The sequence below is a fragment of the Aquarana catesbeiana genome, linkage group LG07 (genome assembly GCF_042186555.1).
Source record: "Aquarana catesbeiana isolate 2022-GZ linkage group LG07, ASM4218655v1, whole genome shotgun sequence".
Lineage (NCBI taxonomy): Eukaryota > Metazoa > Chordata > Amphibia > Anura > Ranidae > Aquarana > Aquarana catesbeiana.
Window position 1 is genome coordinate 107,154,239 of NC_133330.1, and position 13,561 is coordinate 107,167,799.

Below are 13,561 nucleotides of genomic sequence, written 5' to 3' on the forward strand. Positions count from 1 at the left end.
CTGCACTTTTAGAAAAATATTTTCCTAAAAGTGCAGCGCTAAATAAAATTACCATGTGCAGAAAATCTAGTCAAGACATTATTCAATCCAAAAATGTCCTTATGCAAAAGTGCAAAATATATTACATTCATAAAAGTGCAAGGTTCATAAATTAATCACTAAAGTAATGTATATGTATATATATATATTTAGAGTTTTAATGCTAGAGAGAGGGTTACCCTGCGCATAACAATGAGAAAGCCTGTATAGTCATTCAGCTTTATATATGTAGTTAATATTATCCTTTTTGTGGTAGGAATTGGTCCATATATACCCAAAACAGTTCAGGTGCAAGCCATGCCCAGAGCGTATCCAAGTACTTTGTGAGAATTGAAAGAGGAAGGGAGGGAGGCGCACCTAAGTGTAGTATTAGAGTTATTTATTAGCGCAAAAGTAATGCACTTGCACAAGAGAAAACATCAAAGGCATATCTGTCATATGGAAGGTCCTCCTCGAGGGGTGCCAGCAATCCTGTTTCCCAGCGTTTGGCGGTGTTCGTGCCTGTACGGGATGCTGATTCCAAAGCAGGAAGTGAAGGGGATCCTGGCTGCCTAGCGTGGACCGCACGGAGGGAAATTATGTCACCCAGTGGGTGGACCTCGGTATAGGAAGGACAGGAAGCTAGGCTACGCTACAGCTCCTACTGGCCAGCTTTCTGTCCTACCTAAACCGAGTTCCGCCCACCGGGTGACATCCCTCTGTGCAGTCCACGCCAGGCAGCCAGGATCCCCTTCACCTCCTGCTTTGGAATCGGCGTCCTGTACAGGCACGAACACCGCCGAATGCTGGATAACCAGATTACTGGCACCCCTCAAGGAGGACCTTCCATATAACAGATATCCCTTTGATGTCTTCTCTTGTGTAAGTGCATTACTTTTGCGCTAATAAATAACTCTGTAATACTACACTTAGGTGCGCCTCCCTGCCTTCCTCTTTTTCATTTATCACAGGTTTTAGTGCACAGCTGCTGTATTTACTTTTGATAACACACTAGCGTGGATTTTTTTCTATATAGTTCTAAATATGCCCTTTCATTGCCCCATAATTGTAATTTTGATCCTCATTTTTGGCCTATGCTAATTGTATGTGTATTCCCATTTAATCATTTATTAGTTATTTACAAATATATGATATACATAAGGCCATTCACAGGGAGCTTTGTTTTTTTATGAATGAATACAACACTTTCTCTGCATAGCCGAAGCAAGAGGCAGGCGGATGACATCACAATCTCCGACTCAGAGATGAGCTCCATTCAGAATAAGCTTTGTATTCATTCATAGACCCCTGTTCAATGTACTTCACTCACTCCAGACCTCTGCATTTTATGTAACTATGTTACATACTCCTGAATTCTGTACATAGACTTAAGTATTAAGCCACCCAACATTTACTGCTATTGTCTCTGCACCCCCCTTCTCTGAACCTCAGTCTCAGGAGTTCCGATTTTCACAGTTATGTGGAATGTGTAGGACTGTCCCATATTCTCACCTTCCACTGTGCCTTGTAATGGGGTTGTGCCCCACAAAGGCTCTGCCCCTGTACGCTGTGCCCACACCTCATTCACATGCAAATTGCTGCATATTTGCTTATGAATGAACTGGCATGCGCTTTGCATATGAATGAGTGAATATTGGGGTTTGAATATGAATGAATTTCTCCATGTCATTCTTATGCAAAGTTGAGGGAAACATCTCCTTGGCTCCAGACACATTGCACAGCCAATGGGACGCTGGAGGCGAGAGGCGGACGCTGGGGGTGACCACTGCAAATAATTGGGGCACTGCGAGTACTGGGTTAGAGCAACTGGATAATTGTGAGTAACTGGAAGACATTGGGAGTAACTGGGATGCTGTAACTTGAAGCACTGTGAGTAACTTGGAGGTATTGTGAGCAGATGGCACTGTGAGCCGTTTTGAAGGAAAAGCCTCCAAGGCAGTATTTTTAGAAATACTGCCTATACCTCGAGCCACAGCAGAGAGGCAGCAGGAGCTTATGAGACTTAACAAATGACTGAAGAACTGGTGAAGGAAGGAGGGTTTGGGGTTCATGGCGAACGGGCTTAATCTTCCAGTTGATTACCGGCTCTATAGCTGGGACAGACTGCATCTAAATGGGAAGAGTGCAGCTTTGTTCGGGGAGAAGATGGCCAAAAGGTTAGAGGAACTTTTAAACTAGGTGATCAGAGGAAACTATATCCCAGACAGTAAACAAGGAGCAGAAGGTGCTACTGTGGTCAGTGTTGATAGTGGAATTGATGTACCTAAGGCCAATACATGTAGGCTGGCAAAATGCTACTGCAGCCTCAGAACTAAGGAGGATGAAATAATATGTGCCCAAATAAAATTGAAAGGCATTGTTCACTAATGCTAGAAGAGGGGGAGGGAAGTGCATGTACTTTATGTCAAGAGTGATTTGCTGGTAAACATGAGGGATGACCTTGCTAACAGGGCAAGGGAGGAGGTGAAATCCTTGTGGCTGGAGCTTCAAGGGGAAGAAACAAAAAAAAAAAAACGTGAGGTTCAAGGTAGGAAAATGTAAAGTAATCCACTTGGGGGTTAAAAATACAAATGCAAGTTACATGTTAGGGGAGAACCTCATGGGGGAATTAAGATGAAAAAGGATCTAATACATGACAGACTTAACTCAGCAATAGCATGCAGTGGTAACCTGTAGCAAGCTATGCCAGCAGATTATTAGCATGCATTAGAAAGAAAATGTACTTAAAGTATTTGTAAAGTCTATTTTTTTCCCCTATAAAAATAACAAACTTGTTATACTTACCTCCTCTGTTGCAGTGGATTTGCACAGAGCAGCCTGGATCCTCCTCTTCTTGGGTCCATCTTCTGTAATCCTGGCCCCCCCCCCACTGAGTGCTCTCACAGCAAGCAGCTTGCTATGGGGGAACCCGAGCTGAGTCACAGCCCCGTGTCCATTTAGACATGTAACACTGTCCCCTCTCACCCGATTGGCTAGCTGACTTTGATTGACAGCAGCGGGAGCCAATGGTGCGGCTGCCGTGTCTGAGCTAATCAGGAAGGAGAATCTCAGATGGCTGAGACACTCAGGTGTGGGACCTCAGGTGGCTCTATAAAGTATTGACTTTAGGGGGGTGAATAGTTATGCACATTGACTTTTTCTGTTATTTTGTCCTATTTGTTGTTTGCTAAAAAACAAAACAAAAAAAAAAAACACACATCTTCAAAGTTGTGGGCATGTTCTGTATATTAAATGATGCAAATCCTCAAATAATCCATGTTAAATACAGGTTGTGAGGCAACAAAACACAAAAAATGCCAAGGGGGGTGAATACTTTTGCAAGGCACTGTAGACATTCACGTCCAAGAGTGCTCCCAAGGGAGGTCTTCCCTACAAAAGGCACTTTCTCCTTGTCTGGCAACAACTTTCCAGCGTCACCTCAAACCGTTCACATATTCTGCTTTTCTTCCACAAGAGGAGCCCATGCAACTGGCTACATCTTTCACTAAAGTCTACTTACAGTGCAACAACCAAATAGCTCTTACAGGAAAAACAGTGCTAAACACCAATTACACTGCAAGCACATTTGGTGTAAAAATATTTAGTAAATAGAATTTGATATTGACTATTGTTCTAAGTACTGCAAAACCAATTGAGCCTACTCACTGTATACACAGTACACATATGCCACAGTACAGGGGACAGGAGTGCAGACCCTCTTTCTTCCCACCAGTACATACTCTCCCCTTCAGTACAGACCTCTTCCCTTCTCCACTAGGTACCAGCCCCCCTCTCCCCACAAGTACACAGTCCCCCTCCAGTACTGACCTTCTCCCTCCAGTACAGGGCACCTGTCTTCCAAACTTAGTAAATGTGGTGAAATTCTGCTAATTCCCATCATCCAATCATGTGCAAGCAAAAATGCAGTTTTTTTTTCTTTCACCCAGTTGGGTATTCTTTACAAATTAAAGCTTCACCACATACACTAAGCTCTGGGGAAAATTTGTGCAACTGCACTTGCAAAGTGCACAGCATATTTGCCTGTAGTAAACCAACTCCAATAAGTCATGAACATCACTCTGTACTCTCCTTGTGTCTGCATGTTCCCTGCCAGTTCATCTATATAAAGCAGAGTCTTATTCCCTTCTCTTTTTGCCAGGTCGGAGTACTGCTGTAAAGGGGATGACAGTAGGTGAATTAAAAAGTCAGATTTAGTTATTCTATTCATATGTTGAAATAAATGTACTGTATTTATTTTTAAAGGAGTATGCAATTTCATTACCCTTTTGTCTATTTGTTTACATCATTGTGCAGCTCAGTATCTATGACTATTTCTTTAACAGTTGTTTTATATACATTTTCCTTAGGAGTGTAAATAGCACAGAGTGTGATGGAGGCTGCACCCCACTTCATCTGGCATGCAAGAAGGGTGATGTTGAGTGCATTCAGGAGCTAGTAGAAGACTGTCAGGCTCGGCAGGACATAGCTGACTTTAATGGAGAAACCGTGTTTCACTATGCAGCTCGTCAGAATAACCCTTCTGTCATTGAGGTTAGATCTTTTATGCTGCATTTTCTATACCTTTTTATTTTACAGTTTGTCTTTTGGTATGCTTTACTATACTACCTGTGAGGTTTTCTTAAAGTGGTTCTAAGGGCTGGACGTTTTTTACCTCAATGCATTCTCTGCATTAGGGTAAATACCGTAATCTCCCATTACTTGTATCACCCCCTCACCCCCCTGTATACTTGCCTGAACCGATCTCGATCCAGCTCTGTGCGTGTCTGCAGCAGCGCTCTGCTCTCTCTCTCTCTCTCTGCTCACAGAGGCAGCAGTGGGAACCATTGGCTCCAGCTGCTGTCAAAATCACGTGAGCAGGGGGCAGAGCTGAGTCACGCTGTGTGCGTCTGTCAGTGCATACAAAAGAAAGTAAAAAGAAATAGCGCTATGAGAGTATAAGTAGCTGCTAACACTTCACTAGACATGGATTTGCAAAAAGAAAATACATAAAACATAGTGCAACGCTAAAAAGTAACAATATGTAAATGCATACACTTATTGGATAATTCAAGATCCATCAATAAAAAAAAAAAAATATGACATTGAATAATGTGTGCAGTTAAAAAAACAAAGTGAATGAACACCTCTATAGATATAAAGGAAAAGTCCAAACTGTCAAATTGCAAATTCAGTGGTCATGTGAATCAATGACACACCACCATACACATTGAGTCCAAGAAAAGATGCTGGGTGAATTTCTGCGTATATAAAAAATAAATCTGAAGCTCAAAAGCTAATCAGTGATGCACCGCCAAATTTATAGCCAACACGCTTACCAGAGCAAGTGGACTCGTATATCATTGGTATTGAGTCAACTAAACTGTTTGTGATTTCCAAACCCAGAGAGGCTCAACCCAAACGTAAAGGCTATTTGCAGATCTCCTAGCACTAAAATTTTTATTAAAATTCACACTAAACACCTACAAAAGTCTGATAAATAAAAGAAACAAAAGTGTGGCGCTATATATCACATCCACAGCCGTGTGTATTACAATAAAGACATATAAAAATGGTGAATACTACCAAAAAATGTATGACCATAAAATGGATAGTGTCAAATAATTAATCAGTGTTGATCACATATAAAGTAAATACACAATAATACTTAATCATCAGATGTGCCAGTGATTTATAGAAACCCGTGCTGGTTCCATGAGCCAGACACCAAACATAAAAAACATGAAACTTTAGAAGTCCATAAAAAATGTGTAGAAAAATAGTGAAGAAAACATCAACAGAGTTCAAAGGGGTGATGCATGGCCAGATGGTATTCACAGAATTTTAGTCGCACCAAATCTGGCGAGTGGGCAGAAGGGAGACCACAAGTGTGCATAGATTGTACATCAGTGCCGGGGCCAACACCAGGAGTAGAGGAGGCTTACCGGAAAGAATTGACCTGAAATGGCGTACGCCAGACAAGTCAAAAAAAGCATAATAACCACTGGTTCTGGGAAATGCGTCTTGTCAGATGTCATCAACAGATGGTGGAAAGAAAAGGGGGGGGGGTCCGCACGGCTTCCTCTCCCATAGGTAATCCAGCATAAGCCAAATGTGTAGTTTCATATGCCATGCAAGGAGCAAACAAAACTCACATAGCGTAATAACGTTTTAAAACACTAGTTTATTAAAATAATAAAAAACAGACTCACATTTTGGAAGAACGAAACAGAGCTCAAATATCAAATAGCGGCGATCGTGAGGGGTCCACCCGACATGTTTCAGCTAATAAGGAGAAAATCCAGGATCAAAGCACGCAAAGACGTCACAGGCATGAGCTCCACCCAAGCTGGAGCTTGTGTCTTTGGACTGACTGTGTATTTGGTGTGTTATATTGATTTACATGACCATTGAATTTGCAATTTGACACGTTGGACTTTTCCTTTATATCTATAGAGGTGTTTTTTTAATTTCACACCTTATTCAATGTCATTTTTTTACTGATTTTGACCTTTAATTATCCAATATGTGTATATTTACATTATGTTACTTTTTAGTGCTGCACTATGTTTTATGTATAATAGATGCATACAGCCCAGCTCGGGAGTGAACCCGCAGGTGTGCTTTCTATTTAAATCCATGGAAATGCATCAAAATGCAAGTCAATGCACATTGTAACATGCCTTACAATACAAGTCAACGCTGATTTGCGAATATCCTCTCTGCTGTAATGCTCCCAACACTGGCTGTGTGTCATTGTTCAGGGCAGGCTTTCATATGGTGACATAATGAAACATGCCTGTGTAGTGAACTGCTTTAGTCTCACTTCAAGAACACATGTGACAGGTTAAAAAGCAGAAAGAAGCACAGTTGGTAGACAGTTGTCATCTAATAACAGGAAGTGTATGAACTTTCCTCATAGGAGTATCGCCAGGTATTATTTTATATTAATATGTTAAAGCTAGGAGGTTTTAGTGATTTTGCAGAGCACAAAGCATAGGAGTCAAATAGGGATACAGCCGTGTACAGAACATGTGCACACACAAGTAGTATAGTAAACAAATTGAAAAGAACTTGCCTTATCTAAAGATAAAGGAGACATGGATGTAACTTCACAGACAAAGGGGGTGGGGGTAAAAGAGGGTGTTACAATTAGAAGATAAAGTACAGAAGTTCCCATCCTGAAAGGGGAGAATCAGGAAAAAAGGGGAGGGGGAAACTAAGCACTACTGGGAGGGGGGACAAGTAGGGTGAAACTCGTAACTAAAACCAGTCCTATGAATTTGGATTGTGAAAATACCATCAGCAAAGGAGTGCGGAGTAGCTTAAAGCCAGCTATGAAGGAGTCAGAACAAAGACTACATTACATAGAATCCACATTATCATGCATTTGCAGTAGACCTTGAAGATAGCAAAATGAATTTGCAAGGGAAGACGTTTCATTTGTGAATAGAATGGTTGATATAAAGGCTTGCCATCTCCGATAGAAACATTGTTTGGAACCGGATGTAAATCATAATTCAGAGTTTCAGTTCTCTCTTAGCATCTGAAACTGTTGGAGCAATAGATGAAGTCCATTTTTTCAGGATGGCTCTGTGGGCAACTAACTTTGTTTTTTTTCCTTCTATTTCAATGGGTTATCAAGCCAGTAAGTCTGTTGTTTTCCAAAAGAACAAGCTGTCTTGAAGTTGCACAGATGAGACAAACCATTTACTAATGACATGGGTGCCTACAATGAACAGCTTTTATTTGTTTATGGAAAACGTTATCCTCAAAGGAAAAAAGGTTTGCTATAACTGTTTATAAAGTATTAGCTGGAGTTTGGCTTCAATTTGGTAACGTATTTAAATCTGCTAGTACATCTAACACTCCCCTAGCCTGACAATGCTGCTGTCCAAATCTGCCCCCGTGCTCATTCATCCAGAGTGGACGCATTCTAATACAGGAGGTGTTTCAGTGGCCAGATCGCCACAGGAAAACAGAGGGAAAAAAGCTTAAAAAACAAAAAAAAAAAAAAAACAATGTAGCCACCACATCTAATAAATGGTAAGCTGCAATATATTATATTTTTGATTTTAGTTTGAATTTTGCTTTAAACTTTTTTTTTTTTTTCCACACTCACAGATCCTGTGCTCTACTCCAACTGTTGGTATTAACCATCTGAGTAATAGCAAAGAGACTCCATTGCATGTGGCCTGCCGAATGGGCAAATCTGAATCGGTGCTGGCATTGCTACGTTGCCATGCTCATTGCGATATTGTTGGAAAGGATGGATACCCAATTCATACAGCAATGAAGTATACAATGAAAGGGTAAGGCAGCTGTTAAGTATAACAAAACAGCAGTCAAACTAAAAAGTAACATGCTGAATTATCCTTAATAGCCTATTAAATAATAGTAACCTCTTTGTGATAAAATGTCAGTGTTAGGTTGCTTATACCAAAATGCCTTTAGTGCTATTTTAATACATCACACGCCTGTTTAAGGTGTCTGAAAGCATGGACAAAACAAAACGGGTGCATAGAGGGGGATGTTGAAAGAAAGAGCAGTGGTGTATGAAACACATATTCCCCCCCCTTTTTTTTTTTTTTTTTTGAATGTTTTTTAGCTTTTGCATAAAATAGGGAATTGTACAGAGCCCTGCCAGTTTTTTTTCTTGCTGTCTGTGTTCTGTCGGGAAAATATACACTCACTTTCTGTCCTAGAGTCAGAAAATTTGAAAACCTAGGAGCTCCAAAATCTAACCGGGGAAATAAACTCTTAGAACAGTGTCCCTATTGGTCAATTTCCCCACTTCTTGTTTCTGTGACAACGCTAACATTTTATAATTTACATCCTCGTCTGTATTGAAGACCAATTGATAGCATGGACATATACAGTATAATCCCAACAGGCGTTTTAATATTTCATCAGTCTATCCAAAACTAAAAACAAAAAACAAAACTTACATTGACTTGAAATAATGCTGCAAAGAGGCAACTCCATGGAGCTGATTTACTAAAGGCAAATAAATTGTGCAGTACAGTTGCCCTCGTTTTTCCCCAGAGCTTAGTAAATGTGGTTAAGCTTTGCTTTGAAGAGAATACCCAATCAGGCGCAAGGAAATTTTTTTAAAATGGCATTTTTGCTTCCACATGATTGGATGATGTAAATCAGCAGAGCTTCACTGTATTTACTAAGCTCTGTAAAAAATTAGTGCAACTGCATTTGCAAAATGCACAGTTTTATTTGCCTTTAGTAAATTTAGGCCATATCTTCCATCAAGCTTAAGTTGATTGTAGCCGTATTAGTGCACTTTTTTTTATTGGAAGTTTGTAAAGCATTGCACCTGCGAGCAGCAGATCACAGGTGCGATGCAGGGCACTTGCAGACTCTGTATGTAACCTTTCAAGATACAGTCAGTTAAACACTAACAGGAAGCCTCAGTTAACTACCTAGAGCACTTAACAGCACTCTGGTAGTTCACTGAGAACCACAAGCCAACAGCCACAAAGGCTGTGTCAGTACTTGTAGTTTGACAACAAAACAACAATAATCTCCTGCGCAGGGGTGCTTAGTCTATGGATAAGTGGTGCGGTCAACCCTCTAAGTCAAACAGCACCTGTAGTCTTGCTGCCCTCCTCAGAACGATGGGTATTCTTAAAACTGAAACATGCCATCTGACCCCTCCAATATCAGGTCCGGGTTGCAGGCATTCAGAGACGCAGTCTCACCTACTGATAAGCCTCTTTTATACGCTCGTTTGTGAGTATGATTATTGCTGTTATAGCTTTTAATAAAATTTACCATTGGTAATGCACAAGGTCGGTGCGCCCTCCTTTCCTCTTATGTTTCAGTACTCGTAGTTTCCCATTCACAGAACTCTGTGAATGAATGATGTGGGTGGAGCCCCGCACAGCTGCGTCTTTTTCAGATTGTGACAGCAGGCACAGGGAGAAGATCCGTAGCCTGCTATCACAGCGTGCATGCAGGGGAAGCTGCATCAATAACATGTTGCACCCTGAATATGGGTGTAACATGTTATGAAAGGCAAACTTATCCTTTAATGTGCACTAACATCCACATTTTCATTACATGCTTTCGGGCTGTGTCCCCTTTTGGATGTTGGTGCAAATAAAAAAAAGTATCACGGACAGAATGCAATGGTTTTAGGAAATGGGAAGCAATTTCCAACTTGCTGGACACTTGATTCCAGTACAGCTTTCAAAGGATGCAAAGTTAAATAAAATAATATTCTCTTTTTTTTTTAAATATGCTTGATATACAGTTGGGTCCATATATATTTGGACACAGGCACAATTTTCATACTTCTGGCTCTGTATGCTACAAGAATAAAATTTTAAACGAAATGTAATGAAACAATCTAAATGAATTTGAAGTGCAGACTTTCAGCTTTAATTCAAAGGGTTGAACATAAATATCAAGTACAAATTTTAGGAACTGCAACCATTTTTTTTATACACCGTCTCCCCATTTAAAGGGGCTCAAATATAATTGGACAAATGAATATACCGTATTTATCGGCGTATGACACGCGCCGGCGTATAACACGCACCCCAAGTTTAGGAGGGAATTTTAAGGAAAAAAACTTTTAGGAGGGAAGTTTAAGGAAAAAAACTTTACATTTAAAAGCCCATCAATGCAGCCTTATCGTGTCCATCTGCAGCCTTGTCAGTGTCATTGCAGCCTTTTCAGTGTCAGTGCAGCCTTGCCCCAGTGTCCATTGCAGCTTTGTCAGGGCAACTTTGCCCCAGTGCAGCCTTGTCAGTGCAGCTTTGCCCCAGTGCAGAATTGTCAGTGCAGCTTTGCCCCAGTGCAGCCTTTCCCCAGTGGTCAGTGCAGCCTTGCCCCCAGTGTCCATTACATGCTTGGACAGTTCGCCGCCGACATACACATAGCGTGTAGTTTTAAATATGACGCCGCGGAGTTCGGAGGGACTCGGCGGAGCTGAACGAGCGCCGCCGAGATCAGTGACTGGGCGGAGCCGAGATACACATAGCCGAGTGTTTCTCGTTGCCGCTCACAGTCACGCCCAGTCCCGCCCTATGATGGACATAACACAGGTCCAATGGCGGGATTGAGCGGCGCCGAGAACACTTGGCTATGTGTATCTCGGCTCCGCCCAGTCACTGTGATCTCAGCGGCGCTCGTTCAGCTCCGCCGAGTCCCTCCGAACTCCGTGGCGCCATATTTAAAACTACACACTATGTGAATGTTGGCGGCGATCACTCCGATAGATCACAATTAGCGGGGATCGGCGTATAACATGCACCCACGATTTTCCCCTGATTTTAAGGGGAAAAAAGTGCGTGTTTATACACAGATAAATACGGTAATCATAAATAGAATGTTCATTTTTAATATTTTGTTGAGAATCCTTTACTGGCAGTGACTACCTGAAGTCTGGAACCCATGGACATTACCAAAGACTGTGTTTCCTCCTTTCTGATGCTTTGCCAGGCTGTAACTACAGCTGTCTTCAGTTGTTCTTTGTGGGACCTTCTGCCTTTAGTTTTGCCTTTAGCAAGTGAAATACATGCTCGATTGGGTTGAGATCAGGTGATTGACTTGGCCATTGCAGAATATTCCATTTCTTTTCCTTTAAAAGCTCCTGGCTTGCTTTTGCAGTGTGCTTTGGATCGTTGTCCATCTGTACTGTGAAGCGTTGTCCAATCAACTTTGCTGCATTTGGCTGAATCTGGGCTGACAGTATATGTGTTTCTGTCACATCATCAATAAACATCAGTGACCCAGTGCCACTGGAAGCCATGCATGTCATCACACTGTCTCCATCATGTTTTACAGATAACATTGTTTGCTTTGAATCATGAGCTGTTCAAAGCCTTCTCCACACTTTTTCTCCCGTCATTCTGGTACAGATTAATCTTAGTTTCATCTGTCCGAAGAATGCTTTTCCAGAACTGGTCTGACTTTTTTAGATATTTTTTGGCAAAGTCTAATCTGGCTTTTCTATTCTTGAGGGTACAAAATAACAAAATAAGGTAGTACTGAGTATTACCAGGGAGGCGGACTTTTTAGGCCTAAAAAGTCCGCCTCCCTGGTAATACTCAGTACTACCTTATTTTGTATCCTCAATGATTTATGGACGTGGCTTATTTTTGGTGCACTTTCCTCTTTTTTTGTGTCTATTCTTGAGGGCTTATGAATGGTTTGCACCTTGTGGTGAACTATCTGTATTTGCTCTCGTGAAGTCTTCTCTTGATTGTAGACTTTGACAATGATAAGCCCACCTCCTGGAGAGTGTCCTTCACTTGTCTGGATTTTGTGGATGGGTTTTTCTTTACCATAGAGAGGATCCTGCGATATGTTGCCTCTATCTCTCTGATGGATTTGTTTAGTTTTTGAAGCCTCACAGTGGCCTGTTTCACTTGTATGGACAGTTTCTTTGAACGCATGATGTAGGTTCACAGTAATAGATTCCAAATGCCACACTTAGAATCAACTCCAGATCTTCTACCTGCCTAGGCCATGGGTTCCCCCTCCAAGAGCATACCAGGCCCTTCGGTCTGGTATGGATTTTAAGGGGAACCCCCATGCCCTAAAAATGGTGTGGGGGTCCCCCTCAAAATCCATACCAGGCCCTTATCCGAGCACACAGCCTGGCAGGTCAGGAAAGTGGGTGGGGATGAGCGAGCGCCCCCCTCCCCCTGAACATTACCAGGGCACATGCCCTCAACATGTTGATGAAGACAAGGGCCTCTTCCCGACAACCCTGGCTGTTGGTTGTCGGGATCTACAGGCAGGGGGCTTATCGGAATCTGGAAGCCAACTTTAACAAGGGGGCCACCAGATCCCACCCTCCCACCCTATGTGAATGAGTATGGGGTACATTGTACCCTTACCCATTAACCTAAAAAAAAAAAGTGTCAAAAATAAAACTCTCTACACCTGTTTTTAAAATAATTTATTGGGCAGGTACGGCGTCTCTTCCGATCTCTTCTCCCTTCTCCGGCTCCTCTGTGTCCTCCGCTGACGTCTTCTGCCTCTGTTGGTTCTTCTCCCCTCTCTGGTTCTACTTATATTGGCTTGGGGCAGGGTCACCGCGTGGCATCATCCGGAGGCCCCCTCCCTTATGACATCACCGCCTGGGGCATGATGGGCGGTGACATCATAAGGGGTGGGTCTCCGGTCACCCCCCCATGCCAATATAAGTAGCAGGGAAGAACCCAGAGAGGCAGAAGACGTCAGTGGAGGAGGCAGAAGAGCTGGAGAGGGGAGAAGAGATCGGAAGAGACGACGGAGCTGCCTTAATACCCTGTGTGCTGTGTTTTTTTTTTTTTTTTTTTACACTTTTTTTTTTTTCAGGTGAATGGGTAGGGGTACAATGTACCCCATAATCGCATAGGGTGGGAGGCCGGGATCTGGGGGGCCCTTGTTAAAGGGGGCTTCCAGATTCCGATAAGCCCCCTACCCGAAGACCCCGACAACCAACGGCCCAGGTTGTCAAGAAGAGGCCCTTGTCTTCATCAATATGGGGGGTGGGTGCTTTGGGGCAGGGGCGCGCCCTGTGACCCCCCCCACCCCA

General features: G+C 42.4%; 1 protein-coding gene across 4 annotated transcripts in view; it reads left to right on the top strand.

The window, feature by feature from the left end:
• The window catches only part of PLA2G6 (phospholipase A2 group VI), a 256,973-nt gene that overhangs the window by 29,328 nt on the left and 214,084 nt on the right, over nt 1-13,561 (top strand). For all 4 annotated transcript variants that reach the window (XM_073592600.1, XM_073592601.1, XM_073592599.1 and 1 more), the window contains exons 4-5: nt 4,386-4,569; nt 8,140-8,327. In XM_073592600.1, coding sequence (XP_073448701.1) covers nt 4,386-4,569; nt 8,140-8,327 — 372 coding nt within the window. The remainder of the gene's footprint in view (nt 1-4,385; nt 4,570-8,139; nt 8,328-13,561) is intronic.